This window comes from Schistocerca cancellata, chromosome 5 (genome assembly GCF_023864275.1).
Source record: "Schistocerca cancellata isolate TAMUIC-IGC-003103 chromosome 5, iqSchCanc2.1, whole genome shotgun sequence".
Classification (NCBI taxonomy): domain Eukaryota; kingdom Metazoa; phylum Arthropoda; class Insecta; order Orthoptera; family Acrididae; genus Schistocerca; species Schistocerca cancellata.
The window spans coordinates 518,287,748-518,299,550 of NC_064630.1; the positions used below are offsets into that span (position 1 = coordinate 518,287,748).

At 44.6% G+C, this 11,803-nt stretch overlaps 1 protein-coding gene across 1 annotated transcript in view; it reads right to left on the minus strand.

Annotated features, from left to right (window-relative positions):
- Positions 1-8,493, minus strand: part of LOC126187862 (GTP cyclohydrolase 1) — a 110,773-nt gene extending 102,280 nt beyond the window's left edge. Inside the window, exon 1 of the mRNA XM_049929180.1 lies at positions 8,279-8,493. Coding sequence (XP_049785137.1) covers positions 8,279-8,483 — 205 coding nt within the window. The 5' untranslated portion in view covers positions 8,484-8,493. The remainder of the gene's footprint in view (positions 1-8,278) is intronic.
- Between the last annotated feature and the right edge of the window lie 3,310 nt (positions 8,494-11,803).

Sequence of the window (11,803 nt, forward strand, 5' to 3'; positions counted from 1 at the left end):
TCTGGTGACATCGCGGTGAACGCACATTGGAAGCGTGTATTCGTCATCGCCATACTGGCGTATCACCCGGCGTGATGGTATGGGGTGCCATTGGTTACACGTCTCCGTCACCTCTTGTTCGCATTGACGGCACTTTGAACAGTGGACCTTACATTTCAGATCTATTACGACCCGTGGCTCTACCCTTCATTCGATCCCTGTGAAACCCTACATTTCAGCAGGATAATGCACGACCGCATGTTGCAGGTCCTGTACGGACCTTTTTGGATACAGAAAATTTTCGACTGCTGCCCTGGCCAGCACATTCTCCAGATCTCTCACCAATTGAAAACGTCTGGTGAATGGTGGCCGGGCAACTGGCTCGTCACAATACGCCAGTCACTACTCTTGATGAACTGTGGTATCGTGTTGAAGGTGCATGGGCAGCTGTACCTGTAAACGACATCCAAGCTCTGTTTCACTCAATACGCAGGCGTATCAAGGTCGTTATTACGGCCAGAGGTGGTTGTTCTGGGTACTGATTTCTCAGGATCTATGCACCCAAATTGCGTGAAAATGTGATCACATGTCAGTTCTAGTATAATATATTTGTCCAATGAATACCCGTTTATCTGCATTTCTTCTTGGAGTAGCAATTTTAATGTCAAATAGTGTACATATGAGTCCACCATTCCGGCCCTTTTAAAATTTTCTCAGACCAGGATGTGTGCAAGCTGTGTTGAAGTATGAACCTGCTTATATACCGCGTTGGCTCCGGCTTTGAGAGGACTTCGTATCAGGAGGTATTATCTGGTCTCCTCTACCTGCCTCCTCCCCCTTTCCCTCCCCCCAGAAAATAGCCTCCTCCTCACCATCCCCCGTATCTGTTTCACTGAACGAACAAGTTTTCCAATTGATTCCATGAACCACACAGGGCGTAATTTTAGTGCTTAAATGAAAGAAAAATGGGGGAGAACGTCATGATTACCGCCAAGAGATGCTGATAAAATTTCATTAACATCCAGTTCCGGTCTAACGATGAGTATCAGCTGCATAAAACTTATGCACCTGATAATGAGCTGTGGACCTGAAGTGGTTGTTAAATACAGACATTTTATCATCTGCTCTTGGCGGTAATAAGGGTGATCTTAAAATATTTACAAGATGTAGGGCACCACCTAAAACTTGGGAAAGCATATAAAACAAAGATTAAGCCCTCAAGCCTTGACATTGACAAGATTTTAAAACCTGTCCTTTCGCGATGATGATTATTGGTTTGTGGTACGCTCAACTGTGCGGTCATGAGCGCCCGTGGAAAGGCTCAATTTTTACACAGCTCAATTTTTACACAGCCCAATTTTTACATAATCAGATCATGAATGATAAAATTATGAGGACAACACAAACACCCAGTCCCTGGGCATAGAAAATCCCAACCCGGCCGGGAATCTAAGGCAACGCTAGCCGCTACAGCACTAGCTGCGGACGTCCTTCCGTGATGAAAGTAAAATCTCCAAGTAGGAGTTAGTAATGTGAGCCCATGAAGCAAAATACGAGTATATGCATCCATTAGAGTATTTTTGCAAGAGGAGAATTAGTTTTCTTGTTGTACTTTATTCCTGCTTGTGAAGTATGGACCATAGTCTAGCCTCTGTAATATAGTTCTCTGCAGAAATCAAACTTCGTATAGGAATAATTGAACTTCCGTAGTCTGTGCTGTACGATGAAGTTTGTAACGGCTGAGGCTGAAGACGAGGGAGACAGTTGCATAAGCGCTCTGGAGCAACTGGTCAGCCAGCCAAGGTCGGTCATTTGGGCAGAGCTTGGCGTCCGTGGCGGAAGGGCCCCCGCGTCTGGCGCAGGTTTATTCCGCTGAAGCTACTGGATATTCTGTTGCCAGCTAGTCCAGCTTAACGGCTCTACCGTCTATTATTATGTGCCAATACCTTATCTGTGCCTCGTGCGAAAGCGCAGCACTATAAGCATCATTCTCTCACATATACCTAATAACCGCGGAACTACTGTCGTGCGACATACTACATTGCCCATTTTATTTCGATTCACGCGTACAGTTTCAGATATTCTGTATGCTTCGATCGTTTTAGGTGCTTGGCACAGTTTGTTCTAATATAGTGGGAGCAGATTTTTTTTTCGATTATCTCTACAATCATTTTCTCCGCTTCATAGTGCCACGTCCGTATCACACGAATTCCTTTGGAAGGACTAAAAGCTCCTCCTGCCCTCTTTACACTAGATAGAGGGTGATAAATAGCGCCGCAGTCACAAAGCGTAATCTCATTTTCGCAGGACTTTTAGAGGTCCGCCTACGCTTTGCGTTGTTTCATTTTATCTACGATCCGATATAGGTGCTAAAGGTAGTGCATGCACTGTACCTTTTTTGCCACAGTCTGCACACGTACGACTTCACTTTTAATACAACATGATTAGTTTATTGGACATAAAACGCCGAAACACCGTAGAGCAACTTCTAATGCCACATTTTAAGACTTTTCGAGACTACTGATGAGAATGACTTATCACGATACTCTATGTTGAAAATACTATTTCATCTTTATCATGCTCACGCGAAAGATTTTCATGCAAGAACGAAGTGCGCGGTTACGTAACGCAATATTTGCACACATTCAGCTGTGGATAACGCAAATTTCTACGGAACGAATATCGCTTGAACTATCTAAAATTGTAATGGAATACTGAGTTCGTGGTGTCCATATTTGGGTGAATTAATGGACCCTCCAACATACTCAAGTACAGAGAATGAAAATGAGAAACATTTTACTAATTATATATCACAGAAAATTAAGTTTAAAAACACTTACGTGTCTAAAATAAAACTGTTTCTAGACAAGAATCAAAATATAAACTTTCTTTTAAAATTATCTTTACCGCCGCTATGAGTGTCACCAGTAACATCTCAGATACATGCGATATTCTTATTGCGTTCTGATGTTAATGTAGTGGAATTTAATCTTAACCCTCTAACACTAAGGGGGACATTTTACTAAAAAGAAAGTCATAATTTACAGATTATGCACTAGTTAATTACCGTTATGCCTCCCATGGTACGTCACAAAGTAGGTACAAAATGTCCTATTTTACACCCTATACTGATAACAGACTGGCGGGAATCTCGAATGGGTACCAACTGCAGTCACAAACTTTGCTGCAGTCTAGTAATATAGGGTCAGTATCATGCGCAAGAAAGTATACTGTGTCACACAGGTTGTAGTCAGCTGCCGAGTAAACATGTAGTTTAAAGCATTTACATTAACGTTTCATAAGTTTAGGAGATAGGTAGCGTTCCTAGTGCACATCCTGTTACCTTGTCAGATCAAATAAGTGACGGGGCGCACGAGACGTTGAACTGCAAGTAGGCAGGGCGCACAACAGAAAGGCGTCGTTTAGTTTCGAGGAAAAGCAAGAGTCATTAGGAGACCGGGTATTAGTCGAACGTGCAAATGTAGCAAATTTTTCGTATCTGCAACTCTCATTTTCCGATGATATGACAGTACACGTAACAGCTGTGCAGTCCTTTGACCTTGAGAGCTACAAGCAGATGCCAGTATATAATGCTTACCGTGGAGTTAAAGTGTCGGGTGCTTCCCGTTATTGCTTTGGCAGTGGTGACACCATACTGAAGTAAACTCGCTGGATTCAGGTACTGGAGTCTGGTGGTAGCACGATCTACTTGGCACTTGCTTACACCGAAAGATCAAAAGATAGGCATCTCAACCTCACTCGTTGCTCGTGAGCCCTCCACTAATTGAATGCATAATTTGCAATCAATCTGTCAAGCAGAGAACACTCGCTACATAATGAAAACTTTTCGGTAAAATTGGTGTGCATTTAGAAGGACAGTAGTACTCCTCATACATAGGGGCCGACAAGTAAATTGAGGCGTAGTTTTAATCCAGTATTCATTTATGCTATGAAGCAATACTCAAATTACAAATACCTATTTAAATATTAGTTCATTGAATGTATTCGAAACAGCGAATAAGCACCATCAGCAGTAGAATGGAATGACAATGAAAATTTATGCCGGACCGGGACACGAACTCTGATATCCTTATTGTAGCGAGCTATTGGTTATCTGTGCACGACTCACGGCCAGACCCAAACTTCCATGTCATCAACCATCCGTCTTCGACCTATACTCTTAACCCAGTATATGTATTTCGGTGCAGGTCAGACGTTTTACTTTAAAGTCGTTTTCCCGGTATCGGCAGATAAATACGATATTGCATATTCTGATTACGATGCATCGTAATCAGAACACAGGCACTGCGATATCGAACTGTAATTTGTTTATGTAAACCACTAGGCAAACTGGTTTTTATCTCTAATTTACCTACTTGTGTCAGCAGTACAATGATCGTTTCGAATAACGGAAATTAAACACTGTAACAGAACAGCGTAAGCTGAGATTCTTAACTGCGGTTTCTAACCGTCTCTCCGCATTCAAATGATACATCAAAAAAGTTTTGCATCACCCCGGTTCCCAGAACTACTGAAGATAGACGTTGACTGTGGATATTGTATCACAGACGGTCCCTTTGACTGTTTAGAGATGTCACTAAACCCGCCCAAAGATGTAAACAACCATGCATGAGCAGCGGCCATTAGAGGGGGTTTGACAGCCGATCAGTTCCAATCACTCCACAAGGAAGGAGGTACACGGCTCGTGATGTCTGTAGTTCAACCATGCCTAGACGGTCAATGTCGCGGTTCGACTGCGTCCGCGTTGTCACTGCGCCAGGAAGGGCTCTCAACAAGGGAAGTGTCCAGGCGTCTCAGAGTGAAAGCGATGTTGTTCGGACATGGAGGAGATACAGAGAGACAGGAACTGTCTATGACATTACTCGCTCAGGCCACCCAAGGGCTACTATTGCAGCAGATGACCGCCACCTACCGATTATGGCTTGGAGGAAACCTGACAGCAACGCCACTTTGTTATATAATGCTTTTCGGGCAGTCACAGAACGTCGTGTTGCCACGCAAACTGTGTGCAATAGGCTGCATGATGCACAACTTCACTTCCGACGTCCATGGCGAGGTCCATTTTTGCAACCACGACACCCTGCAGCGCGCTAGAGACGCGCCCAACAACATGCCGAATGGACCGCTCAGGATTGGCATCACGTTCTCTTCACCGATGAGTGTCGCACATGCGTTCAACCAACCAATCATCGGAGACGTGTTTGGAGGCAACCCGGTGAGGCTGAACGCCTTAGACACACTGTCCAGCGGAGGAGGTTCCCTACTGGTTTGGGGTGGAATTATGTGGGGCTGACGTACGCCGTTGGCGTTCATCGAAGGCGTCGTACCGGCTGTACGATACGGGAATACCATCCTCCGACCGATAGTGCAACCATATCGGCAGCATATTGGCGGAGCATTTGTCTTCACGGACAACATTTCGCGCCCCACCATCGTGCACATCTTGTGAATGACTTCCTTCAAGATAACGACATCGCTCGACTAGAGTAGCCAGCATGTTCTCCAGATATGAACCCTATCGAACATACCTGAGATATATTTAAAAGGGCTGTTTGTGGACGACATGACCCACCAACCTCTCTGAGGGATCTACGCCGAATCGCTATTGATGAGTGGGACAATCTGGACCAACATTGCCTTGATGAACTTGTGGATAGTATACAGTATACGAATACAGGCACGTATCAATGCAAGAGGACGTGCTACTGGATATTAGAGGTACCGGTGTTTACAGCAATCTGGACCACCACCACTGAAGGTCTCGCTGTATGGTGATACAACATGCAATGTGTGGTTTTCATGAATAAAAAGGGCGGAAATGATGTGATGTTGATCTATATTCCAATTTTCTGTACAGGTTCCTGAACTCTCGGAACCGAGGTGATGCAAAAGTTTTTTTTTATGTGTGTATAATAATTAACAAGGAAATCTGGTATCTATACGAAGGTTAGGTCATTATAATCATTTGCATCTGCAGAGATTTACTACAGGAACAGCTGTGATAAAAATATAGAAAACAAACACCACCTCTACGACAAGGTCATTAGAGATGGAGCACTAGTTATGCTCGATAAAGGTAGAGACAATGACATGAAAGTGTAAGAACCAGCCCAACATTATCTAGCAGTGAATTAGCGAACCTGAAATGTGTGTTCGTATCGGTAATAACTCCGTATCTACCGAATACGAATCCAATGTCTTAATCGCCCATCTGCCTCTTTCGGTAAGTCTGTCCCGGGTAAGACTTGTGAGCTACTCGCATCAATGTGCCAACCATTCTTACGTTATTAGTAAAATCTAAATTTACCCGTTTGATGTTTGTATACTGTAATTACAGGTCGTTCAGACATCTCAACTTTCTCGACGCTCTGAGCGTCGGAATTATTTATTAACGGACGAGGAAACAATACGCACCCAGCTAAATCAGACGTTGTCATGTCTGGATATTAAAACTCGGAAGCATCTTCACGCGACGCAACGGGCCAACGCCCTCAGGGTCAGTAAGCTGACACTCCAAGTACGCGGCAGAGCCTAACAGCGCGATTTCCAGCATCTGTACGAGGTTTACGTCGTCATGAGTCTTCGCTTGTGTCTTCTCTAATGATTCCTGTGGTGGACAAACCCATACAACGGAGAATGAAGTTTTAATTTTCCTTTAGATGTTACTTCTAAGTATAACATGTTTCATATCTTCGAAATTTTAGTTGTTTGCCAAAGCAGAAGGCAAGTGTAAATCAGTTACTCACCCGTTTTGGAACCGGCTTTGTAAGCATGTCACCCTATCATTTCTGTAACGCTGGTGCATTTTGCAACGGGACACGATGTACCCAGAAGACTTTTACTCCACATTACGGTACTTTTACATTACTATAATAAAATTACCGTCATCTCGCAAAAACACTGACAGCTTGTCACCGCATGAATTCTACACACAATTTGAATTTATGTTTATGTACGTATCGAAGACGATGAATGACGTGGAGAAAAAACCGAAACTTAGTTTCGAAATATCAGCTCTAGCTTTTACGGCTGCTGAAAACTGTCAGATAATAGATTAAACGAAACTTCTGCTTTCTGGGTAGGTTGCCAAGAGCGACACTTGGGTTATGCAACAAGCCTTCAACAGGTTGCCATGACAAGTCTTATGGACACTAATTTTACCAGCTAAGAAATAAATTTGCAAAGAACAGAAGAAAATAGTTAAGTGTCACAGGGTTTATTCTCTACCGTCTACCTACGTATTTTAAATTTCGCAGTACAAGTTATCCACTAAGAGTTTTCAGCGCGATTAATTCTGTATTTTGGTAGTTTGGGACAAAGTTTTGTTAATTTGTAGTAGCATGGCTATATAGAGGAGGGGAATCTTCACTCGTCTGTTTACGAAGTATTCTGAACACCCGTCAACAGTACAGTGCAGAGCTGCCTTAAGTAGTGTTAGACCTCAAAATCTCAACACATACTTGAGCTGTAAAGCGCCAGGAGACATTCATCTTTAAAAAACTCTTAGGAAAAATTTAGTTATTCTGCTACCCCTAGTTACGTAGAAAATAGAATGTGGCCAGGACAATGAGCTTTTCATTCTCTGTTGCAATTTTGAAATTCACTCTTTTACAGTGTAGAATAATTTCAGATGGAGACCTCTGTTTTCGATTTCTAAATTACTAATTCCGTAGAATTAGTATTTCGCTTAAGTGAAAAAGACAAGCTGTTTCCGTCGTGTTGTCTACCGAGCCGTATTTACTGTGGAAGAGGAATCCGAGGAACTGCGAGATACAATTTGCGTTTAGTACGCTGTGAATATCTTTGTCTGCTTGGATAAACATCCAGTCAGAGAAAAATGATACAATAACAATACTGAGCAGTAACTGTAAACGGGGCAGCACAGTTTTAAGGTTCCGCGAGGCACTTTAAACACCGTAATTAAGAAATCCACTCGTTTGTGATCTGTTCGATTCAATATGAAGGAAGTTTGGGAACCACATTTTTCGAGAGATGCTATTAGACTAAAGCGTCTAACAATACAAAACAATGTTGCAAACAGAAAACAAAACTGTGATTCTTTATCCCTCCTCCCCCTACTGCTCCATCCTATTGTCAGATACCCAGAAAGCCTGGCGCACTGAGTGAAAATCACAGCCAGCCACATCTAGCCCCGAGACATACTCTGCAGACTGAGATGGTGGAGCACCTCTAATTGGAGACAAAGATACGTATTCGAATCGGTGAATTGCAAAGCACACATTCCACTGTGCAGCGGCTGCTGGTGCACGGACGGTACCTGGCGTGGTGGAGGTGCGCGGCGTGCGCGGGGTGCCCGGCACCTCGAGGTCGTCGTCGCCCTCGCCGGGCTCCGACCAGGACACGGAGCGCAGATGGGGCGGCGGCGCGCCGCGCTTGCCGGCCACGGCGGACGCCTCCGCCGGCGTCGCGGCGCCGTTCATCGCCTGCGCGTCCACTGCCGGGGCTGCTGTCGTGCTCGCCATTGTGTCTGCTCGCCGGTCATACACTGGGCTCGCCGCGTCCGCGGCGGCGCGCTTATAAAGCCTGCCAGTGACGTCGCAGCTGACGCAATCGATACGTGCCGCCCGCGCCGCTCCGCGCCGGCCCAATGGCGGGCCACGCCATTCATCGCAGGTGCAGGTGAGCACCGCGCACCTCAGATTCCGTTCTCCCCAGAGCACTGTCCGCTGTGGGTAACGAGTGCACCATCGCGGGTTAGCGACTCCTCCTTTCCGTCCTACGGTGGGCGCGGCGCGGTACTTTACCTACAGCACGTGCCGAGATTTGTCACTTCCGTAACGCGGATTGACTCTCCAATAAAGTGCCACGCAGTATAACTCCAATATCCTTACAAAATTGCTTGCTCGACTGGCCATTGGGTATTGTTCATCAGTCTCGGACCATTATGAAGTAGAGAGAGATATAGATATATAGAGAGAGAGATAGAGATTCAACTGAGCACCACATACCATCGCCGGATCAAATATTCGGCGCTGGAACAACGGAGAGGTTCAAAAGCGTGCAATAGCAGAAGCTACAAGAGACGTTATGTCCCACAGAATTGTTTACCGATGAAATTTCAAAACCTTATGTTCCACGAACAGAGTGAGAACTTGAGACATGAAACCTCCCCGATTTTCAAATGTAATTTAAAATAACTGAGACATACTTGCCATTTGAGGCGTCATTTCTGTGTGGCTTTTCCTCTAATTGATTTGTTCTGTTGAAGGTGTGAAATAATTACCAGAAATCGCCACTTCCAGAGCTGTTGCGGTATCCAGGAACGAAATAAATCACTTCTATCCAAAAGAAATTTCCGGCAGGAACTTCAAAGTGAGCTACCAGACCTTAAGACGATTAATGCATTTTTTGTGTTGTTTTAGGGCGCAAAACTGCTACGGTCGTTAGCGCCCGGTCTATGACATAGGAAAAGGTAAAAAACGAAACTGGAAACCAGCAGCAATGGGAGCTAAACTCAAAAAAGTGCGGAAACTAAAAACAGGAGGAATGCTTAAAAAACCACTATGGCAGGGGGGACTGTTTGTCCCCAAAAAGAGCTTCAAATGACTGACGGTCATCTCACTGGCACTAATAAACTCGAGAACGCGATCGGCTGAGCGCGTGTCATCTGCTAAAATGGAAGAGATATCAGGCGACAGCTGTAGACGGGCGCGTAACGGAGTAAAATAGGGGCACTCAATTAAAAGGTGTCTTACCGTCCACAGCTGAGAGCAGTGGGGACAGAGTGGGGGAGGATCGCCACTTAAAAGATGTCGATGGCTAAAAAAAGAGTGCCCTATCCGGAGTTTAGTTAAAATTACCTCCTCCCTATGACGAGTTCGAGAGGAAGAGGTCCAAGCACAGGGAAGAGCTTTAACGTCCCGCAATTTATTATTGGGAAGTGCCGACCAGTGTGCGTGCCATAGAAGAGCAACACGACGACATAAAACACTCCGTAGATCGGCGAAGGGAATCATGCGAAGAGCAGGCTGAAGAAGAGAGACTGCAGCCTTGGCCGCTATATCGGCCGCCTCACTTCCACAGATGCCAACATGTCCTGGGATCCAGAGGAACGCCACAGAGACGCCTCCCCAGGTGGAGCAAGCGGAGGCAGTCCTGAATCCGGTGGACCAGAGGGTGGACAGGGTGGAGAGCTTGGACACTGAGGAGAGAGCTGAGCGAATCTGAGCAGATAACATACTGTATCCGCTGATGGCGACGGATGTATTGGACAGCCTGGAGGAGATTAATGCTTGATACGAGAAGTCGCTGCCCGGTGGGGACAGACAGGTTCTGGCACAGAACTCACTTCTGATGAAATGGTAGACGGAATCAGACCTTCCAAAAAAGCCTGTCAAAGTCATTTCGTCGAGCGTCACGAGAGTTAACCATTCGTCGCTCAACAGTTCACGGGGTGCTACTGAACGACTTCGCTTGCACTCTTACGTAGTTCAAATTGTGAAAGGATTGAATCTGAACGACTTGCAGCGTCGCCACGAATTTGCTACTCAAATGTTGGACTGTATCAGGTAAAACCTCAACTATCTAGAAAATGTATTCGCTGACGAAGTAATCTTCCACACACGTCGGAAGGTTAATTGGCACAACATTCATATATGGGGTTCGCAAAAAAAAAAAACCGCAGTTTTCGGTACTATGGCAGACAGCGGAACGGAATATGTGGTGCGCGCTACTGAAAGACAGCATAGTTTGACCATTTTTATTCATCGAACAAAAAGATGAACCGTTTATCTAGATATTCTTGAGCAATTTGCTGTCCATCATATTCACCTGCAGCCACATGTGATCTTCCAGCAAGATGCTGCACCACTGCACTGATATTTGCAGGTTCATGACTTCCTGCATCGAAAATTTTCACAGCGATGGGGAGGCCACGATGGACCAACTAAGTGCCACCGCAATCTCAGGATGTAACCCCCTTTGAATATCTTCATGTATGATTATTTGAAAGACATTTGTATGCCTCGCTTGCACGTGATCTTTCTTATCTCTTGAGAAGAACTGTGGATACAATAGCCTCCATCATCCCAAACATGCTTTTAAGCAAATAGTTTGAGACAGAATATTATGCGCTACGGAATAAGCTCATGGAGAACAGAGTTAATTTTCTGTATAGAACTTCCTGAGTCACTTAGCATGATGCAGCATTTTTTTTTTTTACATGTGTTGACGGTAGAATGAGAACTGCTACCTCACTTTTCATTCAGTATAATCGCCTTTTCTATCCTCCGATGGGATTTTTCTGCCGGATCCCTTTTCTCTGCTGCAACCGGGCACATTACTCATGTAACAACAACTTTATGAGTCAGTAAAATTTTGATGGATTACTTATGTGAAATTTAAATGAAGTAAAACTAATTTTCCATCTCAGAGCGGATTTTATCTGCACAGATATTTTGTATGTGCTTCATTACTACGACTTTGCGTTCCCAGAACACTTAACGGAGACGCTTTTCAGCATATTTCTCTGTGCTATATCACTTTATGAACTACGTTTCCGCCTCACATCGGATTTTGAGTGTTGTACATGTGCAAGTAGGGTAACTTTGAACCTATTTCGGTAACAAAGATATCGAGAAAATTTTCAAAGGTTGTTCGATATTGCGCTATTTACTGTGCATAGCGGGCTTTTATTCCGTGGCTAGGTTTTTTACTAAGAAATGGAAGTTTTTCGGCCCATTAACTAGAAGGTGCCTCCACAAGACCCTTAACGCCCACTGAAGACCACGTCTAATACGGAAACAACACATTTGCACCATTTGGCTAAGCAGGACGGAGTGCG